The sequence below is a fragment of the Anser brachyrhynchus genome, assembly GCF_964034855.1.
Source record: "Anser brachyrhynchus genome assembly, chromosome: 13".
Taxonomy (NCBI): domain Eukaryota; kingdom Metazoa; phylum Chordata; class Aves; order Anseriformes; family Anatidae; genus Anser; species Anser brachyrhynchus.
The window spans coordinates 18,377,756-18,400,494 of NC_137708.1; the positions used below are offsets into that span (position 1 = coordinate 18,377,756).

At 48.4% G+C, this 22,739-nt stretch overlaps 1 protein-coding gene across 4 annotated transcripts in view; it reads right to left on the minus strand.

Annotated features, from left to right (window-relative positions):
* The window catches only part of PAK3 (p21 (RAC1) activated kinase 3), a 180,343-nt gene that overhangs the window by 37,193 nt on the left and 120,411 nt on the right, over positions 1–22,739 (minus strand). For all 4 annotated transcript variants that reach the window (XM_080554448.1, XM_080554449.1, XM_080554450.1 and 1 more), the window contains one exon: positions 4,659–4,855. In XM_080554448.1, coding sequence (XP_080410574.1) covers positions 4,659–4,833 — 175 coding nt within the window. In that variant the 5' untranslated portion in view covers positions 4,834–4,855. The remainder of the gene's footprint in view (positions 1–4,658; positions 4,856–22,739) is intronic.

Here is a 22,739-nt window from a genome sequence, read left to right on the forward strand (position 1 = left end):
TTTTGGTATCCTCATTATGGTCCTGAGCAGCTTGTTCTGTAGGTCTGATGTAATACGACTTTATGCTAACAACTGAGCGACCCAGAGCTATACAAGATGTTTATACTGTGCTTGTCTTGATGGGACCCTCTATCAGGATCTCTAAATGCCACTGCGTTACCATTTATTAACAATAACAGGAAAATGACGATGTGTGCCACAGTTACACATCAGCAGGAGGGAAAGGAGCAATTGCTCAGTTCCCATCTTTATATTCGATATTCCCTCCATGGAGTGCCAGTGACAGCCCTGCTCTGCACATTAAAAAGAGCTGGAGGAAGACAATGCTGCTAGCTCAATCACAAGCTTCCCCTTCTACACTGCTATCAGCCAGGATAGAGCTTTGCAAAATCTATCTTCTGTCACATCAGCCTTCGCTGCTCATGGACTCGTAATTAGCCTGCGTTTTAGTATTACATTTGCCCACTTCTTGAGTTCCCCCAGGTGCCTCCCCCAAGGGCTGAGCTCCCAATGCACCAGCACCCCTCGCGTCCTGGGTCTGCCTTTGCTCACAGACAGCAAGGCTCCCCACAGCAAACCACTCCAAGTTGTGTTTTATCTTATAAAGGAAAGCTTCTCCTGCCTCATTTTTCTTCTTCTACCTTGCAGCCTCGTTTAGCTGGAAGATGGTCTGCTCCTCCTAACTAAAATCCAGAGTACTTGGGATGTTTCTAATTCTTTCCCTGCACTGTTGCATTCATCCTCATTAAATAATTAACTGCCACCTTTCAGCTGTACTGCAACCCCCTACACAATGCTCATTGATGAATTATTTTCATTTGGCACTCAATAAAGATAGCAGCAATATATCACATATGAATGCAAAGGCTTTTTGCCTTCTTTTATCTCTAAGGTGGTGTTGCTTTAATTTTCAGGATAAATGTTGCCAGTTAGAAGATGTCATCTTTGTTCAGCATGCCTAACTTTTTGCTGTAGATAACACTCACTGGCTTCTCCTTACCTCACCATTTGCAAGCAAATGCAGTGAAAATTAGATTTAAAGGGTCAACAAATTCAGTTTATAGCAACAGTCAAATCTGTGTGTGAAACAAGGTATTAGAGAAAACGTTCCATCAACAGCAGCACTCGTCCTTTCCAGGCCTCTCCTGCACGGACAAGCATCCCAGCTCATTCCTCACCATTTGGCTCCTCTGTTTCACAGGGCTCTGCCTACCAGGTGCACACAGAACGCCTATGGACCAATGCAGATGCGGTGTAAACTATATACAGAATTAAATATTTCTTCGCAGCACCCTCATCCCCCCCCCCCCCCCCACTCCAGCAGCCTTATCCTTTTATTTCTCCTCCACTAATATGAAACACTTGGAGCTTCATTCCTTTCCTCTGTTCTTTTCCTGGACAGGAGGCATCCAGATGACTTCAGGTCAGACTCCACTTCCATCCAGCACCTTCACTGGGAGCGACGTTACTCACCCAGTGATCTTTACACAGATGTACCTCTGGAGGTGAAAGGAGGATCCGAGCCATGGTGGGCCTGCCCCCCTCTTATTGCCTTAGGTTCAGTGTTCTGCAGGGCCTCAGTTCACACGCTATATTAATTTATTGCACAGCAAGTGCAGGGGGGTTAGAAGAGCAAGGCTGAATGCAAACAGCTGGAAGAGCACAAGCCATTTCTTTCTGTTCTCAGGTCTCCTGAGGCAACAGCACTTTGCTGAAAGGAAACACTGCGGTCCCATCACCATCGCTACCTCCGAAGAAAATGGCCCATGTCACAGCTTTGGCATGGGATATGGGGAATGGGTTCGATTCCTTGCTCCACACACAGACTGCCAGGGTGACACCGGGAACATATTTCAGTATTCCTGCCCCAGGAAACGGGGTACCTTCCCCAGCGATGGCGCGAGAGGAGCTGTACCAAGAGGTGGGAGATCAGGTGTGACTTCAGTGGCTTGCTTTGACTGTAGAAGCACAGACTGGCCCTGCGCAGTCATCAGTGGCTTACCAAAGCAAGGTTTTATACGCAGAAGTGCTCAAACCCTAACTGAAAACCAAGGTATTACACTCCGGTAGCATAGCGCTGCCAAACAGTGCGGGTCCCTGCGTGCAGCAGTGCCAGCACAAACCCCTGCCTGTGAGGGAGCACAGCACCACCTCCATCCTCGCATCCCTGCTGTCTGGGGAGCAAACGAAAGGCAACACAGCTCCTGCAGGTTTGGGCACGAACACCCTGCCACGGTGTTTTCATGTTCGGTGTGCTAACACCAGCAGCGGACTATCACTATAAATCTGCGAGGCTGCAAAGTGTTGCACCCAGCGCGAGTAGCCATATTCATCACCTTCCATGTGTATAAGCAGGACTCTCAAAAACACGTCCCTGAGTCTGCAAAGCGTGCATTCTCCAGCTGATGCCCTGACCCACACAAGCCAAGCATGAGATGAAACCACCTCAAGGGGCTTGACCAGCCAGGTTAAATTTCCTCCATTTATTACTTCACCCAACAAAATTAAGCTATAACTCCTAGCTTACTTTCCCTCCCAGCTACATTTAAATCCATGACACTTGCGTGCTTCCTAAGACTGCTCTGTCTGATAGTTATTTATGTCTATTTTTAATGTCACTGCCCATTTCCAGGAGGGGATGTTTCTGGATCTCCCTGCTTCCGCACGCATTTTGCACTGCACCTCCTGCTTTAGAGCCATGCCCTCGGAGAGGCACAAACCACCCTGCCAGCGGCCAGGGGAAGAAGTGACCCGAGCCGTTCTGGGAATCAAACAAGCAGGGACAGATTTTAATTCTAGCCTTTAAAAAGCATCAATTGAAAATTCATTTTGTTCCCAGAAGGAAACATTTGGGGAAGTGCTCTGCAGGGTGAACCTGACAGATCTGCCTGAGGCATGGTCCAGCAGGTCACCGACAGCCGAGGTCTGCGAGGACACCTGGATTTCACCTAGCCCCACGGCCTGCTCAAAGCTGGCCACCTGGAGCAGCTGCCCAGGACTGTGCCAAGCTGAACACCCCCAAGGATGGAGATTTCACGGCCTCTCTGGGCAACTTGTTTCAGTGTTCAACCATAACCACAGTTTAAAAAAAAATAAAAAATTGTTATACTTAAATTGCAAATTTCAACCTAAAATTTCCTGTATTTCAATTTGTTCACACTGCCTCCTATACTGCAATGGGCACAAAAGATGAAGTCTCCGTGTCTTTTTCCTCAGAAGCGCTTTCCATCTGGATGACCCCAGTGCGTACTGGTGCACGGGGCTGTTCCTCCCCAGGTGCAGCCCTCTGCATCTCCCTTCCTTGACTTTCACAAGGTTCCTGTCCATCCATTTCTCCAGGCTGTTGAGGTTTCTCTGCCACACCATCTGCTGTGTCAATCACTCCTCCCAGTTTTCTATTACCTGCACACCTGCTGAGAAAGCTGCAGTCTGTCCTATCGCCCCACTCATTACTGAAGATGTTAGACACTGCTGGTCCCAGCGTTCAGCTCCTGGGCTACTCTGCTAATGACTGGCCTCCAGCCGGATTTCATGGCACTGATCCTAATGCTTTGCGACCAGATTTCAACTAGTTTTCAGTTCACCTCACTGTCCACTCATCTACATTGTGCTTCAGCAGTTTTTCTCCGACGATGTACCAAGGGAGGCTGTGTTAACACCTCACTAGAGAAAATACCCACTGCTCTCCCTTCACCACCAAGCCTGTCATGTCAAGGTAGAAGGCTGTCAGGACGGTTAATCATGACTTCCCCTTTGTAAATCCATGCTGACTACTACTGGTCACATTCTTGTCCTTTATTGGTTTGGAAATGGTTTCCGGGAAGATTTGCTCCAGTAACTTTCCAGGCACCAAAGTGAGGCTGACTGGTGTGTGGTTCCCTGGATCCTCCTTCTCGAGGACAGAAGGGCCAGTCACTTTTTTTCCAGTTGTCAGGCAACTCATCCAATCGCCATGACCTTTCAAAAATAATTGAGTGCCTTGCAATGCCATCAGTCAGTTCCCTCAGCACTCATGGGTGCTGCCCATCAGGTCCCATGACATTAAAAAAGAGGATTAAGTTTCCTTGATTCTGCAAATACGTTAACTCAAGACTTACCCCATTCTGCCAACGCATTTTAAAGAATGCAACTCAAATGCTGTTTAAAAGATTCTCTCTGTGACCACACGCAGCAGGTTTTAAAACAAGCCATTCTGCATCCACTGTCACTGCAGAAGCAACAAGCACGAAAAGCCTTGCTCCTGTTCATGGAATGCAAGTGTATTAAAAAAAAAAAAGTGTCAGGCATATTGCCTTCTCACTTCTGCAAATGTGTTTTGCAAAGCACGCAACTTCATCTCTGCTTTTACTGCAAACCCAAAGCGAAACCCAAAGAAAAGGATTCCCCAACTTAACTGTAGAGGTATTTTTAAAAGGCAAGTCGCACAACGTGTGTGCATGTTTTACTGGCTTCCCAAAGACAAGAAGTAACTGACTGAACACCTCCTCCTCTTTTGAAACATGTTACTAGAGTAATTGGAACAGAAGGCTTTGGAAGGACTTTTAATTACCATGTTCAGCAACTGAAACAGAAAGAAAACAGAGGCAGAAAGTAAACACAGCAACCGACAGAAAGCAAGACAAAGATGGAGCCACCCGTTCGCACTGCTGATACTTTACTTTTATCCCCTCCTCCTGGGAAGATGGAGCGAAGCCTGGCTTTCTTGTTCTTCTCCTCAGGGGCCATGGGGAGCGGTTTTGAACTGTGGTTTAGTGCTGAAGAATCGCGATTGTTGCTGTTCATTCTCAACGGTGGGGCTGGAGGTTTCTCTTCAATATCCAGACTATCGGACATCTTCAGCAGCCCTCAGAGCCTCCTGCAAAAGCAGAACAGAAAGCATGCCTGTCAAGGGAGGATGCCAAGACCGGTGTCCTGGGGTGGAGAGGAAAGAAAAAAGCCTTCTGCTGGAATAAGGAAGCCTGTCTGTTAGAGGTTTGCTCTGAATAAGGTTACTGTTGTTTGCTATAAATACGTGCAGTGACTAATTCCTAAAAATCATTGTACCACTTCAAAAATAAAGTTTTTTTTGTCTTTCATAGTCTTTTTTAAAAAAATATTTACAACTTTTTTCTTCATGCAGTTGTTTACAAACCAAACCTTCCTCTAGAACCAGACCTCCAAAGCCAAATTCACATGACTTATTAAAACTATCTTGTACCCTAGTGGACCATTTATATAATGTAAGAAAGAGGGTGGATGTTGGGCTGGTATAGATAGCAAGCATTAAGATCTGTTCCCTCCCCACTTTGTGTTTGCAGAGGGTTTACTCCTGAGAGGGTGGGGTTTCAAAAGGAACCATCTTGCCAAAGGAAATTTATTCAGAAGTACCGATTAAAAATATTTTTGCACATAAAAATGAGCAAAGCATTTGCTTTAAAATCAGTCAAAACCTAAGCAGGAAAACGATCGCATCCTGAAAACATTCAAGTCTTCCTCTTTCTGTTCTGGTTCGCACATGGGTACTGTAGGGTTGTTTGTGGCAGAGCTTTGAAAACAGGACCATAAAGTCCTGAGCACGGTACATCAAAAGGAAGGGACATGTACAGCCTTCTGTTGACCCCCTAAGAACAGGGTTACTGATCTAAGGAAAAAAACACCCAGAAATTGTTATACAAGATTTGCAAGTTGGGGAAACACAAGGCAGGTACTGCTTTTGAAATTACTGATCTTTCTAGTGTATCTTAAATATTAAAATTCAAGCCTGGATTAACCAGCTGGTTTAACAAACAAGCAGTGCTTGGTAAAATGAACTCCGACTGTTTTAAGACCTGAAAATAGAGTATGATTTCAAACAGATCAGATGTGATGTGGGCTCTAGTGCATATTTTTAAAGGTTACAATTCTCCAAGCACCTTGCCTTCCAACCCCTCCAAAATGAATGTAGCTCCATTTATGGAAGGCACATGCAGGCCACTGTGCTTGTCGGATGGATCCTCCCGTGTGCTGATTCACAGACAACACACGTTAGTGCAGTCAGCAGCTCCTCTCTTAAATCTGAGATGAGGCAACTCATGTTTTTAGCTGCAGAAGTCATAGCTTTCTTCAGGAGTATCAGCCAAAGACAGTGACTGTCACTTACACAACAAGGTCCTGCATCTCGATGGGTAACAGCACTGCTGCACTCACTTCAGTCAGGTAAAGCTGCCTCTTTTGTTTTTTTAATTATTTTTATTTTTTTTCCAAGACTGAGGTTAAAGCTTTCTAGAATAGCACTTACTTCGATACAGCTGAAATTTTGCCAGGATTTCCGGCTGATATATTAATAGGGGATAATCAAACCCACGTTGCCTTACTTGAGAATTCATTCCGTATAAAAACTAAATGACCAACTGAAAAATGTAGAGAGGTTTACTCTAGCCTGGTTTTCATGATGACGTGGACATTTTAGTCTTTGTTACCATTTTCAAATCACTACACATAAAACAATCATTTTTTATTTTTTTTTTAATTACTGTATTTATGTTTTTAATTCCATCTAGACAAGATCCCATAACAACAGATCTGGGATTCAAAGCATCCACCTAATGATAAGAACAATACAGGAAACATACTCATCACATCTCCGTCTTGCACTAGTCCCTGGGTCTACAAAGCTGGGCTTCTGAATGTCTTGATCCCCAAGGGATCCCAGGATCCGTCCCCAAGGTCGCACAACTGACAACCCCAGCAAAAGCTGGTCCAGCCCTCTCCCCAGCACACACAGCGCAAAGCGGGGATCCTGGAGATCTCGATTCACCAACACATACCTAAAGACATCACTGACGCCTGTCTGCTCACCTCCCTTGGGAGAGCAGTTTATATGAGCACTCTTCCCAGCTGACTTCATCAACTGGTTTGTGTTATATCAGTGATCTGAGTTAACCGGGCAGACTTTGCCTTCAGAAAGTTCGGGAGACCTCAAACAATTGCTTCACTAGCAGATCAACAATGTGTTCAGCAGCCAAAGGGGATGTCTACCGCTGGTCTCAAGGCCACTGTGGACTGCTAGACCTTACCTCCAGTTGAGTTTTCACCTCCACGAGAGCTAAGGCTGAAACTCAGGCACCCACCGACCAGGTGGTGGTCCCCAGAGCATCGCCTTTGTGCCTGGAAGCGTGGAAGAGATCACGCACCCTTAGCTAACCAAGTTGTGTGCTGGAGGCAGCTGTCAGACAGAAAGATGCTTTTGTCGCTTGGAACACACCATTTGGGAAACCACAGAAGCGATGGGCACAGAAAATTCTGGTCCACTGGCATGTGTCCGGTCCCCACAAGAGGGCTCTGCCGACACAGCCCAGCCACCCAGATAGAGACCTACTGGGAGACTGGCTGTGATGGCAGAGGAATAGGGCTCAGCTGCCTATGGAAGCACGTATGTAGGCAACAACGTGCTTTGTACCGTCAGGGAGTAGCAAGAGTTATGCCCAGGCGAGGGTTTCTGCTGATCTGGTTTTCAAGTACAGACTAGCCTACTTACCTGGAGAACTAAACGCTTTTGTATATTTAGGTCAAACAGTTAACATTAATAATCTTTGTGATTCTGTCCTGAAATGCAAGAGGGTTTCCAGTAATGAGGAAAAAAGAGCCAGCATTGAAAAGGACTGAAAGGTAGCAGGGAGGACTGCCCAGCAGAGCCATGGTGCTCCAGAAAGCCCTTTGCAAGCAAGGCTCTGCATCCGCAGCATCTTCCAGCTTGCACCATCAACGTGCTCTGAGCAGGCAGACATCCTGCAGCCACGCTACTGGGATGCTTTTCTTTTCTCTCTCAACACCAAGCAATCCTCACAGACTTTTATTTGCTCTTTAACCCACCTACAAATACTTCTCTGGTGCCAAAGACAGCCTTCGCTCCCCAAAATCATCAGCGTGAGGGCGACCACAGAAGCAGCAAGGCACGTCTTCAGCTTGTTATCAAAAGCAAGACATTTATTCTGTGAAGTCTATTATATGGCACAAAGCTTCAGCTGCCCTCAGAATGGGACAACTGTATCTGTCACTGTATCTGTTTGTAAACAATGCCAGTCTGCTGAAATAGGTCCTCCCATGGGATTTCGTTCCACAAAGAATACCATTAACGGTTTCTGGCCCAATTTGCCTATGATGTAATTATTTCCAAGATCTTGAAAGGAACACTATATTTTGTTCAGAGCTGTTTCAGGCTCAGTTTCAAGAACTGTACAAAGCTCTTTTATTCACTTCTAAACCAGAAGAAAAAAGAGGGGGGGAAGATAGCCTGAAAGGTTTAATGGTTCATATTAACTTCCTAAAGCTGGTCTAAAGGAAAACTAAAGCAAACCACAAAGCAATACACACTGAGAGACTTAAAATTTATGGTTTTCCTGATCAGAGCCCATCTGCTCTTCCATTCATTCTAATTTTGAGAATTTCCATATACCACTGCATCATGGCAAAATAAGATTCACTATCATATTTAATTTGAGTGTTTTGTACTGATTTGCTCCAACTTAGAGAAAACCTCCAAAGAATGGAGGGCCAAGAAGCACATAAGCAGCACATAATCCACTGAAGACCTTCTCCTAAGAAGCTATTGAAAGCAAGCGTCTAGGCAAGACAAAGAAAGAAAGAGAAAAGAAAACTCAACCTCCCACCTGTATCAGAATTGCAAATTCTAGGAGAATAATGCTGAATTTGTAGAGTAAGGTACTCCACGCCCGAAAGATTGCAAAATCCACAGGACTGACTGAAGGGAAAGGAGCACTTCCAGGGTTTCTGAGCTAATATTCCACAACTCTTGCAAATCCAGGGGGCCATCACGGTGTTGGTTTTCACTCGTGTCACATTTTTTAGAATCCTCCTGCAGCCCTGAGGGCTAGGGAGGAAATTTAAAATAAAAACAGAACTGAGACTGCAGAACAATTCTGTGGAGGAGGTGAGGGCCTGGCAAAACCTCCCCACAGACCTGTGAAACACCGCACCCTGCTTCTGAGCGCTGTGACAGCACACCTACCAGAGCACTTTGCCATCCCGCGCCAGAGCTGCAGCAGCCACCCAGGTTGTCCTCAGGGACAGCTTTTGGAAGGGCCCAGCTCATGCTTGCCAAGAGGATGGAGCGCACAATCATCAGGATTTTCTCACCTCGTTCCTCCAAGACCCCATCACAGCAGCCAAGGTGGTGCTGGTAACCCTTTTAAAACAAACTGGTAAGACAGTAACGTGCAACAAAGGCGGATGCCCAACACCTATGTCCAGAGAAAGCTCCTTACAACAGCCAAAGACTCTAAGGGAGTATTTAAGGAAGCAGACTATTCTACTGAAAACACAGCAACAAAAACATATTCAAGTACATTAGCTAGGGCTTCATGGCCAAGTGGAAAAACTGAAATTAAATTCTCAACCAGGTCGGTGACTTCAATGCAACTATTACAGGGTCAGGGAACAAATTCAGTGTCCCTTTCATTCCACCCCACCTCTTCCTACCATCAGTTTTGTAAGGGTAAAGACAAACACGGACTTTAAATACAGGGCATTCAGCTTCTCCATGACTCAATTCCCCCTCTGCAAAAACCTGCCTTAGAATATTTTTTGCATCCAGTTCTTGCCAAGCTAGGGAAAGGAGAGGAAGATACTTAATGCACCCAAATGTCTTCAGAACACCACACATGCAAAAAATTGGTTCAATTCAGTTCAAGTTCAGAGCAAAATCTCGTGCTGGGCCTTTATCCCAGTCAGCTCTTCACCCGCGTGTATCTGGGGAATACTGTTTGCAGATAGGTCTTGAATAGCTTTCTTAGGTTAGTCACGTTATTTCCAAGTCTGCAGCGTTCAGACATGACTGGTTCCAATTAAAACTCACAAAGAGCATCCTGTTTGCAGAGACACTGGGGTTCATTTTCAAAGCCTCAGAGATACTATTGCAGCTTGTGATGCAGCAAAACTGTTTCTAAGATCCCTCGACTGGAAGGAGCCATGCCAATATTCAGGCAGTAGCTTTGCAAATGTAACTTGAAGACGCAATGCTCTTTTTTTCCCCAGAGCTCTTTGTTTATAAATATACTTCCTGCAAAAAGCTATTTTATTACTTAGCTGTATGGGCCAAAGTCTGCTCCCAGCAATAGGCATCCGTTTCCCAGAAATCAATGGTGGTGTAACCGAGAAGGATTCTTTCTAGGTATTGAGTACCGAGATACTCTGTTAAATATTAGCTGAAGGTATTTACACAGTACTTTCCAGCGCAGTTGCTGGAGGCCTGTATCTGTTTTTCTCCATCCACGTGTTCATTTGCAGCCCTTTTAAAGCTCATTTGGAAGCGCAGCTGGTGAGCTGCACAGAACAGATGCAGTCAAGAGTTTCACTACTGCCATGTGAGAGGCTTGCTGCCTTCTCCACAAAACGTGGGTATGGTAAAGTATTTCCCTGATGTGTTTCTGACAAGGGCCACCATGTTCAGCATCTGCCCAAGGCAGGGCCGCTGTCCGGGGCCTACCACGCGCATGTGCCATGGGGCAGCAGCTCCTCGCCTCTGTTTACTGCCCTAAAAAACGGCAGCATTCACACAAACTATGGGGGGAATTACAGCCCTAGAAACTCTAAAAGATATGCCTCACTTCCATACTGCCTTTCACAGGACTGTCTCAAAGCACAATACAAACATTAGCCAACTAGGCCTCGGCGCTCCCCTCACAGGCAGGTAAACAAGCTCTGGGCTGAGCAAATCATTCAAACACTGTAATTTCTTTGATTAATGTACTCTCTGTTTCTGTTTGCAAACACCCTGTAAGCAGCTTATGATTTCCTCCAGTATATTCAGAAGTTATTCTCTGAAACTTGCGACAAGTGACTTCTGGCCTCTGAACAGGCCTTCATAAGCTGCATGCAGGCGGTATTTTGAATTCGGGTTGTATCCAGTCAAAACTACCCTGGTCACAGGGACTTGTAACTGTTTCTTTTCTGAGATGGGATAAACACAAGGCTGAGAATCAAGTTTCTGTTATGAATTGCAGCATTAAGAGTTTTACTAAGTGACTCACTAATACTCGTTTAAAAGTCCCTCTTGACAGTTCATTTGCAGGAATAATGTCAAATAAATGAACAAAAGGATGTGAATGCAGTAACAGTCAGTTTAATGGTCTTACTTTACTACACATTTCTTCAGATTTAAATTATTCAGTCCTTTGTCTGGACCCCAAGAGTCCCCCAGTTAAGCTGCTAAATGCCAGGAGCAGACTGAAGCAGTAGAGTCTGTCAAAACTGATCAAAGTAACCTGCAAACACTTTGCTTTCTGCTTAATTCTCATTTCACAGAATTTTTCAATAGACAGCCTTCCAGGATCTCATCTCTCCAAACCCTTAGCCCACCTAACTGTACTTCTTTCAACAATTCTGTTGGCCCTTTCTTCACAAACTGCCAACGCAACAAGATGCAGCACTTAGCAAAATGCACCTTGCTTGTCTCACGATGTCCCTTCACCCGATCCGCTCTAGGCACCGCTTCCCTCGTGGCAGAAGCTTGCTGCTGCTCTGCAGACTCCTAGCACCCAGTCCCACTAAAAAAGCCGCACGCAAAAAGCAAAGTATGGGCTTTTTTCCATCATGAAAGCCAGGGATGTTCAAAGTTTGGCATAAGTTTACGGGCTGTGCTTATGCAGCACTTGAGTGTACGAGGTAACACCAACAAGGCTACCGAGGCTTCGATGTAGCAGCAAAAAAACAGGGAGAGCAAACTCTGCAGCCTGCCGGGATGGGGCTGAGGCCCGACCTTTTTGCTTTGTGGGTGTTTTAATCATGTCAAAACAAAGGAGATCCGCTTAACCCACGCTCACACTGGGGTCCTGGCCACTCACTAAACCGCGTGAGCTTTGGGATGGTCCCATGACCTGGGAGGGGAAGGAGTGAAGGCACAGAAGCCGCCTTCCACACTGAAACCGGATCTGGGCATTCGCTAATTAAGCCTCACAGCAGCCCAGGGAGTGAGGCAGTACACTCCAGCGGGTGAAGTGAGTGCAGCAGGGCACAAGACGATGGACGGAGAAATGGCTGCAGGGCCACCTACAGCACACACCCACTGTATACGGCTTTTAAAATGGTAAGAAACGCACTCTGAGGTAACTCTCAGGATCAGAGAAGTAACTTAGCTTCCCGTGACAAAGGGAAGGGCTGCGGGTGGTGCACGCCAGCAGACCGGGGCTCTGGGACTCCTCTGCCACCCAGCGAGAGCCAGCGGGGAGCTCCCAGCCTGCGGGCTGCCTCTTTTAAAAATATTGGTAAACCTTTCCCTGAGGCTGATGAGAAGCAAGGAAGAAAACCAGAAAAGGCATTCAGATGTGAGGAAAACCCAAAATTCTTACCACTCCGCCCCTTTTGCTTTCTATTTACACAGCTGAAGGGCTCCGCAAAGCAGAAGAGGATGTCCCCGTGCCAGTCGTGCCTATCAAATATCCCCCGTTCCACCAGCTCGCACCCCTCGTCCTTGCCTACACATGAAAGCTTCTGTGCAAAAATGAAGTGCAGATTTAAATCGCTGTAAATACACTGAAGTAATTGTCTGTATGGACTTCATTATTCTTACTTCAGAGCTCGTGTCTCAGATTCACTTCTGCTTGCTGAGAGGAGTCAAAATTAAACCAAGAAAGGCTACTTACTGGGGATGGCTATGTCACACCAGCAGTGAAAACCCCATCACTTGGACTAAAATAGCCACGACAATGATTTGAGTTTGCAACTTCAAGTCTGTCCTGAAGCACTGCCCAGGACTACAGCTACAAGAAGCCAGCCCCTCCGTAAGCCATGCAGGGAGAAATGCTCACAAGCAGTCCGCTTGCCGTGACTTCGGCATGTTAGCGTGGCAATGATCCTGCCCAGGCCCCTTCCTTCTTGCATCCCCAAAGTGCTTCCAACTCACGCTTTCTTACTGACATCTGGGAAAGATGGGAGGCTTTGGAGCAGCATCTCTGCAGTGGCTTAACCAAAGGACTGTGACGACGCTGGGGAAAGGCAAAGGCTCACACCAATCCTCAGAACCCAGAGCCGGGCTTCCTCCCCGCACCAAGTCAGAGCACCCTGCACCCTGGCATGTGAAACATTCATCAACCCTCCCTCGTCCTCTCTGGTGAAGGCGTGATAAAAGTAAGGCACCAGACTGGCATGCATGCTTCACCTATAACTGAAAATATCCCAGGAGAAGCCATGCTGTGGTGTTGCATTAGTGCAAATGTCTCTTACTTTCCACATCATGCGTGTCTTCTCCTCCGCAAAACTCCCTTACAGCAACATACCTGGAACCACGTAAGGAGACGTGAGCACTCCATACTGCTAGGAAGTCCCTGCCTGCCTCTTTACACAGCTTCAAGACATGCAGGTTGAATTGCCAGTTCTTCCACCGGCCTTGGACAGCTTGCAAGCATCTTTCCCATACTCCTCTCCCTTTTATCCTCTCTTCCTCATTTCTTGTGCCTCTCTAGTGTGCACGCACTTGGGGCTTGTGTCCAACTCACAGGCACAGCACCACGTAGCACCTGTGGGGAAGGCTGACAGCACCACGAGCCACCAGCAAGAGGCCTTGAATTGGGCCACTCTCCAGCACAGCTTTGAACCCCAGCTACACTTGGGCTAAAAGAAAAGTCATCGATCTGGGCAGAGAACACAACAGTAACCGTGTTTTGGCAAGTTTAAGCTTGCTCCCACCACTGTTCTCTCTCTCGCCATTAAAACTATAGCCATGGAAGCCTCTGCTTGCTTGGACTTCCATAATAAGAGTTCAATGTATATATAAGTCCCTGACTTTGTACTTTATGGGCACCCTAAATTCCTACTGAACTCCAGCCAGTGCATTAAGACTGCCTTTAATAAGCCAGTTGGCATCTTGCCTGTGATGGCTTGCATTTTCTTTATGTGGAAAAAAAAAAAAAAAAAAAGCATCAAACAAGGTTTGGAAGAAGAAAGAGAGGGGGAAAAAGGAGAAAAAAGGACCAATTTCCCTGTTCCTCATATTCTCTGCAGGGCTGGTGCTTTCTCTGCCCTTCCACAGTTTACTCTCTGCTTGCCATACTCACAAAAGATGTGCCATGACAAACACGAGCAGGACAGATGTGGTGCTGAAGCACTGCCCGTGCCCCACTAAACACGCACAAACCAAAGCAGCAGCCACTGCGTGACTGTGGGAAAGCTGAGGAAGCAGGAATATAATGCCAGTAAGTGTAGGTGAGAGCCATTTGCCCTTTTCCAGCACCTGCCAGTCACCTTTCAGCTCATTTTGCCTCTGCAATCCCTGGTTTGTGAGCTGAGGAACTCGTCGTAGTAAACAACGCTATTTAAACCCATGTGATAGAGGAGGAGGATGAAGCAGACATCTAAAAGACTTACCCAAGGCCAGCCCAGGACTGCCAGCCAGAGCGGGGAGGTGAACCCCACTCCAAAAAGGAACAATACAGGACAGGGAGTGCATCGCCAGCTCTGCTCCTGTGGCTGAAGACAAAGACCCCCAAATCAGGGGAGCATGGGACAAACTTCCAGGTGTCCGAATGCCAGAAGCGGAGACTGACACCACCACCACGAGACCTGCCACACCAGCCTGTCCCAAGACTGCACTGTGTCATGTTTGGAAGGACACAGCTCCTGCCTGCAGGTAAGGAGTGACCGAAGCCCGGCTGTCACACGCCTTTCGCCCAGGAGGTGGATGCGCTCCACATTCTGCATCGTCTCTTTAGGGCACTAGGGCAGGAAGGCATTCACATCCCCGTTCGCTTCCCCAGGGACAACGTTTTGCCTTTTATTCTTCGCCAGGCCTTTTATTTACAGCTGACTAGCTTCATATATATAATATTCGCCTGCTACGTTAGTGATCTTATCGCGCATAATGGCGTAACTACCTCGGGGGTATTGTGGGTCTGTGGCAGGCGGAGGGGGAACGGAGCGGCTGCTGTGTGTGCTTGGTTCCACGTGCCTGCGAGACCCCAGCCTCAGAGCACAAGGATGGGAAGACCACGAGAGGAAACTCACAAATGCTGTTCTTAAATAGGTCAGGGGAGAAATGAAACTGACACGCACAAAGCAAAACAAGATCCACACGCTGAATCTGCTGTTTTCTCGGCTACCCTGACGGACCAGTATTTTTATCTTGTTATAACAGGGGTTCAGCGATTAGCATGTCATTGCTCCAAACACAAAGAAAATCCTCTGCCCCAGAGTAGTGCTCTGTTCCCACTTCTTGTCTGACTTCGCATCACAACAGGAAGGCAGATCTCTGTCCTCTGACCACCTACATGAAAATAAAGGGGTTCAGGAACCACTCACAGTTCCTCTGCGCTTGTCCGGAGCCTCTTGCCTACAGCCAGCACCCCATGGCCAAGAACACAGGGCCTGGCATAGGATGAAACGACCTCCCCAGAAGGTGGTGGGATCCAGCAGTAAGGGCATCCCAGCCTCAGTCACTGGATGGGAGAGTGCCTGAGCCAGCAGGGACCATTTTAGTTCTGGAAACGTGTCCGTGCTATAAATCGTAGCTGGAGCAGCCAGTAGGTATTTCACACGTCTGTGTTTCATTCTTGTTTCCTGCAACTTTCCAGCAGCACAAACTACGCAGCCGCTCTGTACAGCCCAAGAAGCCTTCTCTGAAGAACCTGGGAGTGCCCTTACAAGTCGCTGATGCAAAAGGACACGGGAATCTTCTGATAGGAGCAGACAAGCGCCAAGCTACGTCTGTTCACAACACAGCGGCGTACCGCTGTCTCTCAGGCTCTCTGCGCAGAGGATGCAGAACCACCGGTACCAGCTCCTTTGGAAGGGAAGCACCTCCACTGCTCAGTATGTGTTTCTTGAGCAGCCGGAAGTCCTCACGCAAATCCCTGCAAAAGTACAAACTCCCGGAGCAGCAGCTGACACTGATGCAATCCTCCGTCGGGTCAAAGAAAGCGGCAAAAATAAGAAACCATCAAAAAGTACAGAAACGAGTAAACAAACAGATAAAAGCGAGGGAAGAGGAAAGAGGACAACAGGACCCAAAATAGATTCCATCCTTAGACACCCCCTACTTTCCATTTACAACAATTTCAGGCCTTAGAAGTAAATTTAAGTAAACTAACGCAGGATTTTTTTAGGTATGAAATGAATATAGAATAAATGTATAGTTTATAGCTGCTCGGAGGGCCACTGCCAGCTCACGGGGTTCCTGGTACCAGGCTACAAGATGCACACATCCACAGCCCCCGTCCACCCCAGGTGCCATCCCAACAGACACGCGGCAGCCGCCACTAATGTACATGGGAGATGGTGTCTGTGTCTCCAGATCTACCCGACTTTAAAGAACCTAATAAAGAGTCAATATAGTTTCAGAAATATGACAGCTCCTCACGTTGTTGTCTGGCACATACTACATGCAACACAACAACCTGGATAGCAAGTGAGGAAGAGAAAGAGAGTAAGTCCACAAAACATCACCTAGGTACAGAGAAAATAGGAAGCGCAGAGGCAAGGGGGGGCATCAAACCTCTCGAAATTCCGGGCTGATGAGGCAAAAAGGTAAACAGAAGCACAAATGAAGCCTGTACACTGATCTGTTCTTGAGGAGGAAAAGAAAAGGAAAATGGAGGTGAAAGTGGCAGAAAACTATGAGAAATGAGCAAGACGCTGTTGCCAGGGACAGTGTCTAAAAAAAAAAAAAACCACCAACAAACCCAAGAACAGCTGATACGTTGTCTGATCTCAGACAAAATGAACCTGTCTGAAGGCACTATTGTCCGGGCAAAATCACGAAGCAGAGAAAAGAGTAAATGCTTTGGTTACAGAGCCGTGCACCACAGGGTCCAGGTGTGACCCCAGAGGTACTCGTGGTCCCCCAGAGAAACACACACCAGCCCCAGACACCCAGGTCTTACCGGGGGGGCTGTGAGGCTCCAGCTCCAGGGAAATGCCTCCAAACATCACGGCCCCCGAAGCAGCCGCTCAGCATGGAGGAGAGCAACGGCATTTGGAGGGAGCGAGAGCGTGGTTAGAGGAACCCAGGGAGCACGGAGACAGAACGCCTGATGATGCAGCTTCCCCAGGAAGTAAATAACGAGGTGAGTGCGGTGACTGAGGATGCTCCTGTGCAAAGCAGGATCTCTGCAGCACGGCCTCGGCAGACAAACAGGCTGGCAATAGCCAGGCGCTGCAGGAGGAGCTGCCAGCCGTCCTACAGCCGCGTTCACCGCTGTGCCATCACATCAAAGGGCAATTTGATTCCAGATGGATTGCAGAGCCAGCTGCGGTGCTAAGAGACAATCTTAGAGTAGAGAAATGCCACCAAATGTTGGAAATGCAGAATAAAAATTGCTCTGAGGTCAGTGGGCAAACAGAAGCTGTTGATTAAAAAAAAAAAAAACAAAAAACCAACAACTCACGAAACCCAAGGTGTTATCACTTTATGCTGACAGGGGCTGACATACAGAGCCATGCACTGCTTGGCAGCAGGGCCATGCAAATACGAAGCCATGAACGTACTTGACGACGAAGTATTATCACTGACATCAAAATTTATACCCCTGTGAGGCCATAGAAGACAAAGGGCTTTGATTAAGAAACTGGAACAGCCAAAAGGAGACCACAGAACACACTAAAAGTAAAACCACACTAACTCACAGGTCGCAAAGGCTAGCTGTGATCTACGAATCGCCATCGACTGAGCCTGTCCCTAGTGAGGTTACATCCTGGCCCTGCGTCCACCCTGAGGCTGGTTAAAGAAATCTGTAGAGCAAAAGAGCCGGTGAGGCCCTACAGCCTCCATGCCACCTGCCTGAGGCATGGGAACACCTGAGGCAGGGCTAAGGGACCCAGAACAGCCATCCGAGGGTCCTCGGCAGCACAGGGTCACCCCGTGGGTCCCACCCCGCAGGAAGGGCTGCCCATCAGCCCGCTGTACCAGCAGCATTTTGTCACCTCCTCCCCGACCTGCAGCCTTCGGCAGATGCCTGCTTTTCCCTGAGGTAACCAAGTCCTATAGGGCAGCCAAGAGCCACACCAAGACGCGACCCTAAGAGCAGCAGCTATGGGGAGCAGGGACCCAGCCCAGTTACCAGCTGGTGCCTACCAGGTCACAAAGGACACTTATCTGCTCAGACAGAAAAGGAGCCACCAGCAACGCTCCCTGCAATGGTACATTTCCATCCCCACCTTGCCAGCCACCAGCGCTGTCTGGGTCACACGCCAGGAGAAAGGACCAGGAAAATAACCCCGCCGAGAGCACCCGAGGGATGACTGCCCGTGTTTGTCAGAGAGCATCAGCATACGGCACTTCTGCTTGGTCACTGCTGGCAGCAAGCAAGGCCTTGACAGAAGGCAACGTGCATGTCTCGGTGGAAGGGAAGACAGCAGGCTAACCCACCAAATTGCTACCTAGCCCTAATGGGAGGCTCCAGGCGATTTCAGAGTGCCGCAGGCAGCAATGCAACTCCACGCTGAGCCAGAGAGTAAGAAGAAACCACTGCCTTCCCTTTGCAAGGCTCTGTGTCACGATAGCCCAGCGATGTCCTCAGAGCTTATGCTGATAGCATGCACCTCTGCCAGCCCTTCTCATCAGTGTGCCACGGCCCCAGGTCACACAAGTTGCAGCAACAAACAAGATTTGCTCACATCCCGATCTGTGCTGGCCCAGCTCAGCAGGTCAGAGACCTGCCTCACCCCAGGGCAGCACACAGACCTGGGCTAGGAGAAACAACATGGAAAACTAGCCAAAGATGTACTGTAGCGAGTGTTCAGGGTAGTTTCACCCCCCTTTGTGCTGGATTTCAGAGGGAAGCCTAAGAGCAGCCTCTATGGAAAAGCCATCCCGTTTGCTTAGTCTCCACACCTGGAAGAAAGCATCCTCCCACTTCTAAGAGTTGAAGGTTCTTCTGCAAAATTAATCATTCCTTGCATCTCAAACAGCTCTTGTTTGCCATCAGAAACAAAATAAGGCAATAAAACCTTGGTGTACCAGAAAAGAGCAAATATTTACCTTGCATTAAGCAAAATTCTCCCAAGGTACAGGCACAACTGTAAACAGGAGGCAATGCTAGGAAGAAAAGAGATGGTAGAAGCTGTTTGCAACTACACACCTCAAAGCCAGAAGGGATATGAAACTGGATCTCCTCTCTTCAGGAGTAAAGAAAATTGTCACAAAGAACCACAAATTATTTATTAAAGGGAGTATGATACCATGGGAAAACAAAACAAAACCTAAAATAATCTAGATGCAGACACTTCTATCAGGAGAAACCAGATATCAGCACAGGGAAGACAGCTCTTTCCTCTATTATCGTTTAATTCAATTCTGCTTATCAGCATCAGCGTTACGGCTAAAAGTGCAAGGACCTCAACACATTCAGAGCCTTATTCAATCCCCAGCGAAGTCACGGAATAGACTCCAGCAATGCAGCATAGGTTTCTCCGGGCCCTTCCAGCCCGAGGAGCTGAACACTCCTTTAACAACTAACTGAATTCCACTTCCTTGCCTTTGTGAGCAAAAGGTCCTGGCTGCCCACCCCCTCTGACTCAGTCCCGCTCATGCAAAGGACCAAATCGTCCTCCCGCTCCTGCTGAAGCCAAGCTCCAAGGCTCAGCACGCTGAGAGCAGGCTGCCTGCCACGCCGGGGCCAAACGCCAAGGTGCCAGCTAGTAAGTGCATGAGCCCTGCGCACAAGGGAAGCGTGAAGGCGAAGCCCGGGCCCGCAGCGGGCAGCCGGGGGTACCTTCAGCGCGTGCCATGCACACCAAGTCCTGCCGCACCGGTGGGGCACGCTTCCGGAGCGATCGGTGCGTCCTTGTTAGACAAATCGCACGTTGGTCTGCAGAGCCAGGACCAGGATCCTGAGCTTTCAGCGGCTGAAAGCCGAGTCTCAGCCTCTTGGCCTAGAGGAGAAAAGGGACAGAAGGCTGCAGAGCGCGCCACGCAGCCTGTCCTCTGCGACCAGACACTGCTCGGCTGCAGCAAGGGAAGCTGAGCAGAGCTCACCTGAGCTGGCCAGAACGCAGGCACCACTCTGCAAGGAGCTTGTAAATTAGGAAATCAATGCACAGATTAAATTACTAGTCCAAATTGTCCTAATAAATTTATGGACATAATAGCAAGATAAACAAACGCATGCCACCACCTGTCCCTGACGTCCAGCCCAGGAGCCCAGCTCCTCTTGCTGCCTAGCACTCACCACCAGCAGCTGTGAGCTCTCCAGCCCAGGAACACAACCCGAGCTCCCAGGCTCTGTCCCCTGTACACGCAATACCTAGTATTTCAAATCTATAGTCTGGATTCAATCCACAGAGCATCTCCTGCACTCCAGAGAAGAGCAATCACTGCCAGCTGAAGACAGTGACAGCAAGATCTTTTGGCCTGGTGTTTCTACACTCGTTAGCTACCCACCAACCACAGCAGCCCAGCCCAGATAAAGACCTACGGAAAATGAGCGTTATCATCCCTCTTTCCCTGAACAATCAAGTCGGCTTGCAGCACTACGTCCTACCTGCCAGATGTTTGTGCTGTCCTTATAAAGGTGCGCACTCTCTGCTGTGTTTACCTCGGTATTTCGGTGTTCAAGCACCCTGCCCCTCTCTGCAGAGGCAGGTCTACCTGTACACAGCACTTAGTGAACCTGCCTTTGCTACAGGCACTGACCACATCCCTCTGTCTTTGCAGCCTCCCCTTCAGCTATATCGATACTTTCAAAAAACTGATTCGTCCTGCTGTTGGTGTCCCCATCGTTTCTGTTCTTCTCCAGGGGAGCTGAGGGTCTTTAGAAACATGCGTTTCAGCATCCACACGGGATCCAAAACGAAAAGGGCTCTCCCCACCCTGTCTTCCTGTGGAGAAGTGCCAGAAACCTGATGTTCTCTGCTCTGTAACCGACTTACCACGGGAACTCTGGCCAGTTGCATAATTATGACGTGCCTCAATTCCCTCCCTGCTCAGTGGCTGCAATTACGCTGTAACGAATCCCCGGCCTCCTGGGACCCGTGCTGTACTCAGGGCTCTGCCTCCCTGCAGACACACGGCAATCCAGGGGACACAGGCCACGCTCCTGGGACAGCCCAGGTCTCTGACTGGACCTGGCCATGAATTTTTCAGTGAGTTACATGTCAGCAGCTTGCATGAGAATCTTTTCACGGGAACGTGCCACTGTTCAGGAAGGCTTCATCAGAAGGTGCCGCCTCCGGATGAAATGGAGGAATTGGCATTTCCCGTCCCTTAGGTAGCAGCTGGCCATCTCCCAGGGACCCCGAGCAGGTTATTAATTAGCTAATGGCTGGGGAGGGCTTGGAAGAGGTAGAAGATGAGCTGTGGCCGTTATTTCCTACTATTATTGTGGCTCTCTGACAAACGTGCCCCAAGCAATTTGGATCTGCCCTTCTCGTGAATCTGTGACGCCGGACTGAACACCAACCAGCGCTTCCAAGCACAGCATGCGAGCTGTAGCAAGTGAGCAACCATCCTGGCCTAGGAGCTTCTCAGATGGCTCTGGGGAGGGAGGGCACAAGGCCCCATGCTCTCAATGTGCACACAGCCGCATGACACTCTGCAAAAGCCCTTCTGCCAAATGCAGAAATGGGGGGCTTCTTCCCCCCCAAGAGCTGGCAGGAGGGAAGATGTGCCTGTTCTACACCTCCTGCATCTGGTCACTTGGCCCCATGTGCCACTGAAGGGATTCAGGCTAGCTGTGACAAAGGCTGGGCACACGTTCGTGCAGCTTGGCCCTAGGCACAGTAGCTCCCACCAGCGAGGAGGAGACCACCAGGACTGGGATCTACTCACCCGCCTTCCTTCCTGCCTTCTCATCCAGACTGAGGCCGCTGAAGACACTGGCCAGACTCTCCTTAGGAAACATTTTATTATGATTTAAGCTTTGATGCCAACACATTTAAAGCAGGCCCAACTCTTCCAGCAGTCAGCGGTACTTAATTTGACAACCCAGCTGCACAAAATGGACTGAAGCAAAGTCTGGAATTTGCTCGAGCGCCCTGACACCCAGTCGTCCACACCACTGGAGCAGGTGATTTACAACTGCATCAGTTAAGCCACCGCCACTTTTCTGACAAGCCCAGAACTTCCTCCTCCCAGGCTGACAGGATGAATTGCCTTCATTTCATTGCAAGTCAAAGGACCAAAGTCTATTCTGCAGCCAAAGCTGCGCCTGCAGTTCTTAAAGACAAACCCAAGCTGGCTCCTCCGGGCAGCTGGCACGGGATGCGGCCCCCTCCCTGGCTCCCTCTCCTCCTGCTGCAGTGACAGCTCCGTCCCCAGAAGAGACAACCGCAGTTGTTCTGGTGCCCCAGAATCTCCGCACCTCGACTCTTCACCTACCAATGCCCGGGGAAAAAATCCCCTTTGGAAACTTGTTGGCAACAGCTGCCCAAAATCCAATTTGTGCGCGTGTGAGCATTGTGTGTGTGCACAGCGGAAATGACTGTGTATTATCCGGCTCTCTCACTAATACCCTTTCTACCAAATTCTGTGGATATAGTGTAACGGGGTATTAAAATGACTTGGCTGGATTATCAGAGTGGGCGGTGTGCAACACCTCCCTTTCTAGGTGTGCAATCGCCTGCGATTTCAGATAATGCACCAGGCTTTGCAGAATACACGCGTGTGCTGCAGAACATCAAGGGACAGAGAGGCAATAAATTCTCCTCTCCATCCTTCCTTCTAAGAGATAAATGACTTGGCAAGTTGAGTGATAAAGAACCAATATAATATGTCATTAAGCTGCAACTAATACTGGTGGAGAACAGAGAAGGGCCTGCTGATTAGAAATACTATCGAG